Here is a 14,850-nt window from a genome sequence, read left to right as displayed (position 1 = left end):
GCAATTTCTCTTACTAGTTATCCATACTTTCCAGTTCGTATTTCTTCTTGTCTTTTTAGATGCAATCAAATGGAGTTGAACTTTTCGCCTAGGATAAGATGAACAGCTATAAATCAGTCTGCAGCTGCAGTAGTTACAAAAATCTGCAGTTGAAGAATGTTGGTCAATTCTGCTAAGTTTTTGTGTTTTCCACCATTCCAGAGGTCACATTTGTTACCTGGAGTTGTAGTTCCTAAATTGCTCCAGGCACTTGTCTCGTTCTTAAGAAGCACCGTCTTTGATTTTGGATGCAAGGAAATGTCATCTTTGCCAAATCATAGGCATTGTATTCCCCCTCTCACCCCCCCTTAAAACTAGCACATTTTTCCTTGAAAGTAATTCTTCTATTCAGGTTTAATGAATGTTTCTACACCACAGAGAAAATTCTCAATAAACTCAGAACAGATCTTCTGTTCTGAAAGTAGCACACTTATGTGCAGATCTTAACCTAAGGTACTGTAAATCCTGTGTTCTAAGGTTCAGCAGAGAGTTTCTGTGTATCTGTGCTGTGTCATGTAAACTTTCTGTCCCTCCAGTTCTGCTCTGCTGCTTTTGCCCAAGAGGATAATGTGACAGGAACAGACAGTTGAATGCTGCCTTCAGAGAATGTGGTTTTGCACAGGTCACCCTACGGTGATTTCCAGTACAAACTGAAGGCTTCCAAAGAAAAAAAAAAAATGACTTTTCTATGCTGTTATTCTTTACTTTCTAATCTCCCTTGAAATCTTATAACATTCCTTTGAATAGATGATTTATTAGTACTCTAGCAAAAAATATATTGCTAGATCACAAACCAAAGATAGCATGGAGTTCTTGCAGAAAAGCAAATGAATTATATATTAAAGTTTACACATGATCTAGGGTGGTTTTATGTGCTTAAACACATGATACACGCCTGCTGGAATACTTAAAACCAACTAGGACTTCTTCCACCAAAGGACATTGGTTTTAAAATTGTTTGGCTAGTTTATATATATAATTCAGCCTTTTTAGTTTTTTTTTGCGTCATCATAACCCTACAGTATGTGCTAAGCCTCCAGTTTTGCCACTTCATTCTCTAATGTTTGAAATACAGCGAGATACCATTGAGCTGTTTCTTGCAGTAAGGCAATGAATTCTGTTTATGAGGAGAATCAACCAATGCCTTCCTTTACTATGTTGCATTTTAGTAGGGAAAGGTACTCACCAGCTGGAACAACAGTCTGTTACTGAGCCTTTGTAAATTCTGCACTCCGCAGGCTTGGCAGAGCTGATGAACCTGTTATTACTTCAGGTTGGAGACTCAACTCTATCTGCTGGTAAAATATGTCCTCTGCTGCAACTTTGGAGAAAATGAAAAAAATCTGGGAAATAGATCCAACGTTTTCCTCTTCTAAGCCTCTCATACTTTTCTGTCCTGCTTATTTAACTGTTCTAGAAAATTAGGCAGAGAATAAAAGATGTTAAGAATAGATCTAAATGCTCTTTGCTGACATATATCCTGTCCATTTTTTGTAGCTAAATGGTCTGTTATATCTGGTCATGAGCATTAATGTTCTTGAGGGAAGATATGAATCTTGATTTTTGTACATGCAAGCCCCCTTTTAATCTCATAAATATCATGAAAATGACTTTAGGCAGTGAAGGAGCCAACTTTCTCCAGATCTGCAGATATTGCAAATGAGATAAATGGCTGCAAAGGCTTTCTCCAGTCATTTCACATGCCTCTTTGGAGAAAACAGAGTTGTAGAAAAAAGGTGAATATATATGTGTATTATTTTAAATCAATATACTGAATATGTTTGGTACTAGAAAGCTTTGTAGGTCACCATTAACTCATAGTTACAGATATGTCCACAGGCATATATTTGATTTGATTTAATTGCTCTTTGGTATGAACACAAAGAAAAGCTGGAACTCTCGTCAGAGATGATACAAATAAAGTACATTATGGTACTGAAATTTTTCACACATTGCTTAAACTGGGACCTTTCTCTAAAGCCTTATTTACTGCTCCGTGAAGCAGGATGGCTTCTCCCAGTCTTTCTCTTTGTATTTCCTGTATTGCTTCTGCCGCTATGTTTTAAGGAGCTAATGAGTTATCTCATCATGTGCCAAATTTAAAATGTCATTATTTTATTAGATGGATGACAAGTCTGGAAAAATCTTGAAGTTGTCCACCTTGCAAATGTGATCCAAGAGAAGGTTGGCTTGGAAGCGTTTGACTTTGTGAATATATAGGTTCCATTCAGGTGGGAGAGGCACTAGTTTGCTGAACACACTTCCCACTTACAGAACTGTCAACATGCTTAGCTATTGAAACTTTCTTGATTTATTGACTATGCATGCAATTTAATTCATGGATATGTATGCCTATAAGAGGCAAAAGTGTCTGGAATGGATAACGACGAAGTTTCACGGCTGTTCCAAAAAGGTTTTGGACTGTGGGGAGATGAAATCTTCACTGTGCTCGTCTATCCCAGCCTTTGTTAATTAATGGGGACTGAGTCACCTCAGCCAAACTCCTCTTCCTGTCACCATAAATTGAGTTATTAATGCAAGTGTCCACAAGCACTGAAGTAGCCCAAAATCATAGGAGCACAATCACTCCAACACCGGCTTCCAAGTCTTAGTTGCTGATGCATTACAGATGTCATTCAGTTTAAGATCAGACTTAAGATCAGGGAGTGTTTGATTGTGAAAGAAGCAAATTAATTATCTTAATTCTTTCTTGCTATCAGATTGAAGGTATCCACTCAGAACTTGTTACAGACCATCTGCAAAAGCTATAGAACTAGCATGTCAGTTGCCATTCCCACAGCAAGTCTCGGGAATTGCTATCCAGAGGAGTTTGAAATGCATAACCATAAGCAGACATCCTGAGGGGTAGATTTAAGTATGCCTCTAATGCCAATGGTGTGCTAAATTTTACTCAATTTGACCGTGACTTTATCTTCACTTGTGCTCAGAGAAAATTCACATGTGCTTACTATAATCAAGAGTATCTGATGTATTCTTGCCAGGCAAGCTCTTACTGTTAGGCTGAAAAGAGAAAAAAATTACTGAGGTAAGGATATTTGACTTTGCAGAATGTCTGGATTGATGGAAATATTACAGTAATCTCCACAATTTAGTTGCCATGCACATGGGATTACAAATGAAGCAATTTCTCATCAGCACAGCTTTCTCCTGCTGATCAATTCTCATATGCCTAATTTAATTGAAAAATGAATTGTGCTTGCTATGGGGGGTGTCCAGTCCTCTCACTGTTCTGCTTCCTGCTATTAGAGCCTATGTATGAGATATGGTGTAAAAAGATGTCAGTACAGACCATATCCTCCTACACGTATATATTTGCTATGTTTAACAAGCATTTTTCTTTAGAATACTTAGCCTAAGTTATATTTAGCCTATCAAGTGCTAAAACTGGACTTAAAAATAGGCAAAATATATGTTGTCTGAAGCAGATGCTGCACAGTTCCATTTAGTTCTGATTTAAGTTACTACGAGTGAGTCAAGAATACAGTGCTCTCTTATGTCCAAGGGAATCAGACACAACAAATTAGAACTTCAAAATGCTCGAAAGTGGGTATTTTTATGGAATATTTAATGGTTTCCAAGCTGCCCAAAGAGCTCAGTACACATCAGAAAAAAATAAAAAAATCTGTGGGATTTGTATAGTGACCTGTAGAAGAGTTTATATAAAATAATAGGTAACTGACTTCTTTCAGGTGTTAGAAGGAGTTTTAGGCTGTATTCCGGTTTTGGATTTTAGCATCTATTATAAGGTTGGCAAATAAATATGGCTGGTAGTTAAATAACTTACAAATAAATAGCACAGTGCCTTATGTGGATCGGGATTATGCTATATGAGGGCTGTTCTAAAAGTAAAGCTTTCGATTATATTGTGCTGCCCAAAGCATCAGAGGTGGACAGAATGGCGTCTGTCATGGCAGTGTGGATGAAGGAAAGGTGTGTGTCACTTAATTCCTCTATGCAGAAAAAACTCATTGACTCTTGCTGAGCATTTCTGGAGACCAAACAGGGGATGTGAGTGCAGTGAGGGGTGGGTGTTGCATTTCAGCAGTAATGCCAGTGGTCACCTCTGCTGGGGCAGATTTTTATGAGTGCAGCACACAGGCCCTTGTTCATAGCTGGCAAGAATTGTGGTGACTGCATTAAAAAATAGTGTTTTGTAGCTGAGAATTTGCTCTGTCAGACAGTGTTGTTGTGCTCTTAGTTGTCATTTAAAAATGTTGTTCCATTTGTTGTAATGGAAATTAATTGGAGGCATTACTTTTGGAGCAAGCTCCATGCAATGTATGTTCTTGATCACAGAATAGAGTTTCAATTCATTTTTTTCTCCAAGTATTTTTTTTAAGTACTGTTTTGTCTAGGTTGACGTCTGGCTGCCATCATCTTGCTCAGAGAGGAACTTTTCACATGCTAAAACGTAGAGATCCCAGTCTATAAAATGTGGTGCTCAGCATACAAAAAACTATACTCCATTCAAATTTTATGCCAAAAGGAATGCTGTAACATGGAAGTAGGGTTTTTTGTGTTTACTCTAGAGCTTTTATGGCCGTGAATAGTGAATTCTGTCTCATAGACAAAATTGCTATGTTAACCAAGTTTAATGAAGTGGATGTGAGCAGTAGAGAAGGAGACAACAGAAATGGTTAAAAAGTCTTAAAGTCATGAAAGTGAAGAGCAGTGTCTTTTAGTTCTATTTAATGACTTTTTTTTTTTTTTTCCAGATATAATATAAGCTTCTGGTGTTTTTCTGTCCCACATATTTTCTGCAATACTCTGTTTTTAATTAAAGGGGAAATGCAGTCATGATTTAGATGACTCACTGTTAAAACAAACTATAAATGTGTACCTATGTATAGCCATATATCAATATTTATCTAACGGTGTATTTAGCTGTTGAGTAGCTAAGAGCTTATAGTAATTACAGCATTCTTTCACTGAAGGCAAAGAATGCTACAGCAGCCTTCATGCAAAATAGGCAGAATTGCAAGAGATTTATAACCAGCTGTGGGAAAAATGGGAGGTGAATGTTTCTGGTTCTTCACCAGTGTAGTGGTGTGGAAATTCTCATGCACTTCACTCCAAGCCTCTCTGAAATTGCACAACCATGTACAAAACTAAATTGGCATTGCATTCTATCTCTAAGGGGAAAACCTAGGTCATATTGAGATTAATCGCTGCATAGTAATAAAACCAGCTGGTAAGTGTTTTGCTGAATTGGGTTTTCCAGGCTTTCTCATGCTTTGAACCGTTTAATGCCAGAAATTTTTTTGTAATATGATCCACTTGTAAGACAGTTTGTATCTAAGTTAAACATCTTTTTTTTCTTTTTTTTTTTTTGTTAAATAATTGAAGTCAAATGAGTCAAAAATGCAAATTTAAGTGGGGCATTATTACATGCATCTGTTTACAGGAGGGTACTCATATGGGTTGTTTTTATAATACAATTTGAAAAGCGTTGAAATCTATATATGCTGAAGTGGCAGAAGCTATAAGAAACAGAAAAAAAAAGTGACAAATTTGTAATTTTTTAATGTATTAGCATTCTTTTTATATTACAGGCATTATTTTTAATATATTTCTAAATATTACAGCTGTTCTCAAGTTCAGAGGTGTATTTTCTTTAAACTTCAATTCTTAGACAGTGGGGTGTTTTTAAGGGCCCTGGGATGGTTCTTTTGTTAATTTATTTCAAGAGGAAAAATATAAGTCAACTGTTTCATGATACTTCAAATGTCATTTTATAAGAAGAGCCTTTGAAGAGCCTTTTCACCTTAAAGAAAGAGATTGCCATACACTTAAGAATCTTCTAAGTCTGAAAAACTTCTGCTGCTACTTCTGCTACTTACTTTTGCCCTAGTGGTGATGTTTCTACAGAACAGAAAATAAGAACTGCTGTTTTCCATGGTTATTGTTCTTTCAGTCTCATTTTAACCCCAACAAAGACATAATGCACTGTAAAAGTTTCCAGATAAGGGGAGCTGTGATGTAATTCCACAGGCTAGCCATAAGAGAGAAAGTTTAGATCTGATGGATCAGGTAATGAAATTTCTTTGTCAGTATGGATCAGAACATTATAGGCTGGGTTCATTTCCAGTGTTTCACAGGACTGATATTGCACATCACTCTTTTATCATCATCTTCAAAGCCTACGGACAAATGAAATCACTCATGCCTTCCTGTAGGCAGGTTCTCATCAGAATCAATTCCTAAATTATATTTGTCTTGTACTATTAAAATACATTAGTTCAACACTGAACACGACATAATTGTGTTTTGCAGCTTGATAGTGCAGCTTGATAATTATGACATCTAGCAGTATGCAACATCGTGATATGATACAGCAGAGCACCTTAGAGTAATTACATGCTTGGAATTTAGTGGAGCTTAGCTCTTTATGGTTTGGTGCAAACCAAGTAGGATTAAATTTTAGCATGTGCTTGAAATTTCTTCTAACTTGGACAGAGGCTGGAGGAAATAGACACTATTTTCTGGCATATTCTTTCCTTTCATCTCAAAGGAGAAAATCCTAGTTGATGTGATAAACTTTGTATATGAAACCTACAGGATATACAAGTGACTTAACTACCTTTCTGACTTGTAGAATCTGCATTCACTGCAGGTACAGAAAGCACTTTGGACTGGAAAAGCTACCTTTGAAATCCTTACTCATGGTGAGATCCTCACTTTGCATTTCAGAGTTGCTTACACAAACCTGTAATTACCATGTGTATCACTAGAGGTGTCTTTTGGAGAAATGTTTGTGCTTCCAGAATTTGAAATACATTTGTTTGTTTGCATTAGTTTTGTGGCAATACTACTAGTATAACTGATGGTTAGAAGTATGTGTTGTCAGTTTATAAAGGAGCTCTAATACAAATGCAGACATTCAGGTAAATAATATTATATTTTGTTTCAAAGTATTCACTAGTACAAAGCCTCTAAGGGGGTATTGTTTTCACATTTACCAATTTGGGGTGTTTTGATTTATACAGCTGCCAAAATTCAGACATTCAAATTTAGTTAAAAACTAACTATATTACATCCATGCTACTCCTTTGGGCAAATACTTGTGATGAGGATTATGAACTGTGGCATACTGAATTAGCCCATAAAGTAGGCATACAACTGAAAGCTGCATCTAACCATGTTACATCTTACCACATGCATTATTATAAATGATTGTGTAATTGCTCTTAGTAATCCTAATTATGACATAAAGCATTTGCTTGATTTAAACTATCTTCCAAATGGTATAAGATAATACATGTGCAAATGAAGCAATCACTGTGACTCAGATGCTCCTAATTTTTGCCATTGGGAACAGTAAGGTGGTTGCTGACACTTCTAAATTTGTCATTTTGAAAGCATGCTCAAAAGCAGCTATAACTTTGAGAGGACCACATGCTTATTTGTCACTGAGTGCTGACTGATAAGATGGTGATTATGAGGCAATAAGACTCTGCTTTTGCACCAGTTTATTTGAATTGGTTCCCAAACCTTTATTTGCTGAATCAATATGCAGTCTATCATATATACATGGTTTTTAAAAGGAAGTTTGCTTATGGAGTAAAACTATGGCATGTATGTAATTTGAAGGTGTCTTAATTAGTACTTAGAAGAGGTGTTTTGAGTGCATTTCTTTTCTAAATTGATTCTAAACCTTAAATTGACACACAGAACTTCCAAAATTCTAACTGCCAATTTTGAAGTTACTTTTTAAGCAGATTCGAGAATTGTGCTTGCAATAATGAGGTCAGAGCTTTTTGTCTGTAGGTATCCAACAAAAGAAAATAAAGCAAAGCGATGATGTAAATAGTTATGGAAATTTTAAATAAATTTTAAATAAATACTTTTGGAAATTTTAAATAAATAATCATTTAAGTAAAAATGATTACTTGAAAGATAATTAGTGAATTGCTTTTGTTCTAGAGCAGCAAGAAAAGATGATCTCCATTAAACTTTTTTCATTGTATCTATGCCAGCTAGGAGGTGTATTAAGTACAACAGAGTCCAGTGTGGTAAATAGTATTGTATACCAATAAAGTGTAAAGTTCCAGTGATAGAATATCATGATCTGTGTTGCTCTAATAGAGGTGACTCTATTAGGATTTGGCATGGTCTTCACTATTACAGTGCTCTTACAAAGCCAATCTGCTAGAGGGTACAGTCATAGGATATTGTAAATGAACTGCTTTCAAACAACCCAACGTCCATCAGATGTTTCCAGTGAATTTATTTTCTTCTGCTCCGTGTTTCTCTTTTCCAGAGAAGTAGATAAGTCTAGAAAGGAGTTTGCAGTGGTCTTACTCTTGTATCTAATGTCCCAAAGATATTTAGCTTCAGTTTTTCTTGATACTATTGTTTGGGGGTAATAACCCATGGGGGAATGCCCGCAGTGAGTGTAAGAACGAGTGAAACTTCCTTACAAATGCTAGTAAGTCTAAGAAGTATTTTATTGAAGTAGTGTAACCGAGCCTCTTTCATCCTATAAAGGACGAGTTTGGATGCCTGAAGGTGGCCATGCTGCAAGTCCCAGGCTTCCTGTTAGTAGAGCAGTTGCACTTTCACACCAAATCCAGCTGCTGGGAGATTTGAGGTCTCAACTTAGTGGGTTTTTTGTTGTTTTGTTTTGTTTTGTTTCTGTGAAATCATGGTTACTGTTGAGATGTGCTCTCAAAATGTAAAAAAAATGTTTTCAACATTCTCCTTATTTTTCTCTGGCAGGACTTAACAGAATGTTACAAAGAGATAATGAGTAGAGCAACAAGTCTATTATAGGAAGATTGTCACGAGGGTTTTTGTCTTGGTTTGAGGGGAGATGAAATTTTGAAAAGCAGCCTAGAATCTGTATATTTTCAGCACCTAATAATGAAGACATTCACTGCACAAAGAAAACCCCTGAAACAGCCTTGAATGCACATCCTAGCCTCCAGCTGCATCTGTACTCTCTACTTATTTAGGGAATTGTCTTTCGTGGGGTGGGGAAATTGAACTGGCAACTGTGAGGAAGGGAGGGAGTACTTTATTGATGGGTAACAATGAGGCTATATGGCTTTCCATTAGCGTAGCTGACGATGCAAGTAGACATCAATACTTTGAACAAAATCAACACTGAAAGAATCAATCTTGGGATTTGCCAGCTAGCATCGATAACTGGAAATCCTAGGGCAAACTTTTTTAACAGCTTGGAGATTGAAACAATTGTTTGCAAATCGTTTACTCAATGCAGACACATATGCCTTGGTCTGATGGAGTCAAGCACAGTTCTTAAGCCAAGAGCTTCTCATTTCTCACCATAGTTCATTGCCATCACGTCAGATGGGCTGATTCGTTTTGGCCATTGTCTCCCTGCTTGTCAAGTGAATGCAATCATAATCTGCTTATTGTAATATCTGTTTGCCTCACTTGATCTATTGTGCGAGTTGGTTAAAGTCTGTGTTGTGTGCCACAGCTGAGTAGCAAACAACGGAGCCTGCAAGAAGTGGTGACAACTCACACCCAGTTGGGCAGCACTGAGAGGTTTTATGTACTTGTCCCTCCCAGCCTTTGTCGGAACAGTATTAATGATGTGAGTCTGGCACCCATTTCTGCAGCTTGGTGGGCCCTGCTGTGTTTCTGCTGTAGCCTTCCCCTTGAGCATGGGTCTCCATGCTAGAAGGCAGGTCCTACTCCCTCTGCTCCCTCCCCTCCGAGCATGTTGCTCTCCAAGGGCAGGAGCTGTCTGTAGGTCACACACTGTGCATCAGCAGGGAGGAACAAGGCAGGAAAAGCATTGTGCTGGTGCACAAGTAGTGAAAGATTGACACTACCTGGAGAAAAAAAAGGGGGTGTGTGAGGCACAGCACCTCTATGCCTCTGCTGCCAAGGCTGCAGCTCTCTGCATCTGTCCCGCAGAATCCGCAGGCACTGGGAGGACAGTGAGGATGAGGCAAGTTGCACCTCAAAGCAGTTCCTGGGTTGCAGGTGCTTAGATCCCCAGTGATACTCATCTTTTTTGTGATCAACCATAACTTGATACAATAATGTGCTAAACAGGTGTCACCCCTGACTCCCTGCAAGGCACCCAGCACTTGGAAACCAGGCTTTTTAACATCCAGCTCCTTTTTTGATAAGTCTCATCTTCTGCAACTAATAAAAATTAACATATACCATGTGATACAGTGTCTGCTTAGAATATCAAGTTACAACTTATGAAATAATATTGTTTTCAAGAAACTGAACATGAATGGAAAAATAATTCAGTGTTCAGCAGGCATTCTGTACTGTCCTACTAAGTCCTTCTTAGGAACAAATTCACTGACAGAATTTAATTTTCTGTACATATTAACAGTAATGTTGGCTTACTGTCTACAAATGCGGTTACTGCTTCAGTAGGAAAATTGGTATTGAAACATCAATTTGCAAGATTTAAGACCTATGCTGGCCCCAGGGTTTGGGTTGTAACTTTGATGCTCTGACTCTGGTGTAGTAGTAGTTCCATCAGCTCTAAGAGATCTATTGCAAAGCAGAGCCTAGATGTATCATCACTGAGAGGTAGTGAAGCAGTGCCAAAACTAATGCTCTTGAGGTGGTGGCGATCCTTGTTGAGGTCTACTGTGTAGGTACTGTGTGCTGCTGTGGTGGTATGCTGTTGTGTACGCTCAAGAGGGAAATATGATTGAAAAGATTTCACCGATGTCTGTAAAGCTCTGGTTTATTTAGAAATGCAGATGCAGTTTCTCATTGGTGATGCTAGGAAGTGAGAGAGCCCCTACAGAGCTACATAAACGGTCTGGCAAAATACAGTGGTGATTCCTGTCCCTGATTTGCTGCAGGTTTCGGATGTGGATGTGAAGCAATAACAGTGACTTTACTTAGTCATTAATGAATTCAAAAGAGAAGCAAGTCCTAAGAAAAGCTTTTGTATCGTCAACTGTCGTGTGTACTCATGTGCAAACACTTGGACTTGACTAGTGTTAACACTTCAATTCTGAACTATTTAGAACTTTTAATATCTGCATACTAAGTATATTGATGTATTATTAGCAGTTACTTACCTTCTTCATAGCACTTGCTTGCTTACTAGAAAGTGATTTTGTGCACCAAGTTCCTTCAGAGTATGTGCAAGTAATGTACCTCTACTGAAAGAAAAAAAAAAAAGACAACAAAGGAGAAGATCAAGAGTGGATGAACTTTGATCTAAGAAAGGAGTTGGAATAATGAAGCACACCCAAACAACCTCCAAACATATTTTTAACACTGAGTTCAATAATCTGTCCTATACGATCGTTGGAGTTGGAAAGTGCTTTCATTGTTCTCACTTTGCTGTAGTCCCAAAAGAAACCACAAAAAAAAAAACCACAAAACCAACCAAACAAAAAAACTAGATAATATTGCAGGGCTTTAGATCCTGGTTGTTTGTGAAACAGTTTGTGTACAGATGCTTATTATAATTTAAGATTGTTAGAACTATTTCCATATTAGTAAAGTTACGTAATTAAAAGAAAAAATGTTTCTTCAGATTCAATGTTATACTAAGCCCAATTTAATACAATAACTGTTGCAGTGATTTAGGGTTTAAGAGCAAGGCTGAGCTTCTGTAAGTGAGCATTTTAAAAGAGGGGAAAATAACAAAGACAGTCTTTCCTGTGGACCTCTTGCGTGTTGAGGTATGGGAACGTGTTAAGTTGAAAGGAATTGATTTGTGCTTCTTTTAAAAGTAATGGGGAAGAATCTAGGGACTTGTAAAGCACAACCCTGTGATCTGTGGTGTTACATGGGTAGAAAACAGTATTGAACAGTTCTGGTTGATGTTTAAAAAATGCTTTACTTAGCAGTGTACTCCTCAGAGTTTCAACTATTTCAATTCTTGATGTTTTTCTTTATCATAATAAAGTAGGATCTCATGACTGTAAATGTTTACTATAATAGCCCTGGAAATAGATGCTCAGAAATACAGATTTTTTTTTCAGATAATTCCTGTGTTCATTTCCTTGCAGATGAATTGCTTCAGAAAGAGCAAAACTACTCTGACGATGTTCTGGCCAATATGATCAGCGAACCCAGAATCAGCTATGGAAATGATGCTCTCATGCCTTCATTGACGGAAACTAAGACCACAGTTGAACTTCTTCCAGTGGATGGAGAGTTCAGTCTAGATGACCTTCAGCCATGGCATCCCTTTGGTGTTGATTCTGTTCCAGCCAATACTGAAAATGAAGGTAGGAACAATAGTGGGAGAAACCACAGAGTATTCTCAACTGTACTGTATGATGATTCTTTCATTTTATTCATTGAAAGTTGGCATATTTCTGATATAAGAATGATAGAGGTCTCAACTGTGAAGTTTTATAACTAGTCTGCCTGCTGTGTCTCTTTGATCAGAGTTCTGACTTAAATGTCAGTGTAGTCACACAATAAATTTCAGAGTTGAACTTATTTCTCTTTAAAAACAGATAAAAATAAATTCCAGCATGTTATGAGTGTCTTATAATGAGAATGAGCAAAGGGAGATAAGTTGTCAGACGTGTCATGATAGAATAAGTGTTTTCTTTAAAGAGCTTTTTATTGCTGGCATGAAAATGGCTACAGATCTAATACGTTCCTAGTATGAGAGGTTTGGGGATTGGTTTTGGGTTTTCTTGGTCATATGGAATATACTGCAGAAATGTTTGTGCATACGCAGCAATGCAACTAGCTAGTGATGATGTCTTCCCTGAGGAATACTTTATGTTGCTCATGGGCAAATGTATTGAAGTGGCTGCCTAATGTTTTAATAATTAATGTATAATCTGGAATTGGTGGTTCACTCGGGTGCCAGAGCCAATTAATTAGAAACATAAGGAACTCTGATGATGTTGTTCAAGTTCCTTCTCTTGTGCTTGTTTTCCTTTACCAGTTCAAATCCATCCTCATTAGTGCTAAGTTAATCCCAGCAGTGGAGGTTTGTTTCTGCAGAAGAGTGCTAGTTTTACAAACGCCAGAGTTACAGAAGTTTTTTCTGTGTAATTCTGTGCTTTGTGGATCAAGCGTAGCTGAGCTGTGCAGACAGTGAAGTATTCCAGAAATGTTTTGAAATCATTGGTTTAGGCTCTGCCTCCTCTCAGAGTAAGTTTTGATCATGGACCTTGTGCAGTTTTCTGTGAGTAAGTGCTTTCCTCTTAGTCTCACTTCAATACAATGTGTGAGAGACTGTGGGCTGTTTCTTGCTTGCAGTGAAGCTGGAACCAGTTTTGTGATCAAAGTGGGTAATTGCCAGGTGTCAGAGAAGCCAAAGATCCAGGCTAAGGTGCAAGCAGAAGTCAACTAATAGGTTAAATGGAAGCATATCAAATATGAGGGGAAGAGAAGAGAATGGGGCTAAAATGAAAACATCAAGAAGTCAGCAGAAAGGAGATGGGCAAACTCAAATGGACTGGCCAGCCATAAGAACCTGAAGAAAGTGATGAGGACTCTGGGTGTATCTGAAGGATGGCTACAGATCCATTATGTGCTGACTGGCTGAGAGCAACTGTCTGGATTGCATGAGATGCTGACAAGTAGTACAAACCTGTGATCGGGCTGACATGCCTAAACTTCAGTTTCCTGGTGAATCAGCTGTGGCTCGCTGTAGTGCAATTGCTGAGGCTGACTGCCAGGAGCAAACTGTGGTCCAGCTGGTGGCATCTGTCCTGTAGGAATTTTCCTACAGTACAGTAGATCTCTCACTGCAGCTTTTTCCCACAGTTGAGACATAAGGTCATCCATTCTGTGCCCACTGTCTGCTTTCATTAAACTTGAGAGGGAAAGAAAGAACACCTTTTGAAGCCTATCTACCCCCTTCCCAAGTGCACTGATTTCAGTCAGTGATTAAGAAGTTACTAGGTATACAGGTGCACTCAGACATACCAGTTAAATCCCTTTTTTCTTCAGAAACCAGACTAAGCTCAGAATTTAATAATGGAAGGTGCATTCTTCAGTGTGATGCTGAATTCACTTAGCAAGTATTCTGAGTGTAGTTACCTTTTTAAAATGTATGACAGCAAATAAGAATAAAAATTCTTCTGCCTTGAATAACGTACTGTTTAATTATGGATCCTTGTGTATTTTAATGCGCTACATAATGCAGCACTTCTTAATGTTTACTGTGGGAACACCTTATAGCTTCTAAGACTTTAAATTGGTTTGGTTGTTGTTGGATATTTTGATACCAGAATTGTTTTTCCCATGAAGTTCCTGCAGGCAAACAATTTCATTAGTTGAATCATTGTTAATATTTAAGTCCTCACAGTTGGAAATCATCTCATGACTTAAACCCCTGCAAGTCCTCTTGTTTCCCATTTGACTTCACTGTCACCTATTCAGACAGTACTGGCAAATAGTTGTTTGTGTCATTATTTCTACAATACTTTGTTTTTCTCTTCAGATATCTTCTCTGTACCCTTGTCCATAGTATCAGAAGTGGAATTTCACACTCATCTTTTTCCTTTGTGTTCGTCTCCCATCTTACTGTTCCAGAATCCCAGGACTAACTGTGCCATTTGTCCTCACTTCCCATGCCTGTTTTCCTCCATGTCCCTGGTCCAATCTCAGTCTTCATTCAAATTGCTCCCAAAAACTGCCGTTTGTCATAATGTGGAAAGTAGCACGAAGTAAATAACAATTGAAACATTTTTCTACTTTCTCCCTTCCTCTCCCTCTCCTAGGGTTTCTTTGCATAATCTGTTTTTAACACAGTAAGATCCACTGATGCAGAAATGTTTTGTGTTATATGCAGTACTGAGCAAATCAAGTGAGTTAAAAATGATTGTGCTATAGAAACCTCAAATATTGTAGAGT

The 14,850-nt window shown here is 37.8% G+C and overlaps 1 protein-coding gene across 2 annotated transcripts in view; it reads left to right on the top strand.

Annotated features, from left to right (window-relative positions):
• Nucleotides 1-14,850, top strand: part of APP (amyloid beta precursor protein) — a 201,823-nt gene that overhangs the window by 165,513 nt on the left and 21,460 nt on the right. For both annotated transcript variants that reach the window (XM_085241509.1, XM_085241500.1), the window contains one exon: nt 12,033-12,254. In XM_085241509.1, coding sequence (XP_085097635.1) covers nt 12,033-12,254 — 222 coding nt within the window. The remainder of the gene's footprint in view (nt 1-12,032; nt 12,255-14,850) is intronic.

The sequence above is a fragment of the Meleagris gallopavo genome, chromosome 1 (assembly GCF_905368555.1).
Source record: "Meleagris gallopavo chromosome 1, MGAL_WU_HG_1.1, whole genome shotgun sequence".
Taxonomy (NCBI): Eukaryota; Metazoa; Chordata; class Aves; order Galliformes; family Phasianidae; genus Meleagris; species Meleagris gallopavo.
The sequence above is the reverse complement of the archived record's forward strand: the minus strand, read 5'-3'. Positions and strand labels throughout refer to the sequence as shown.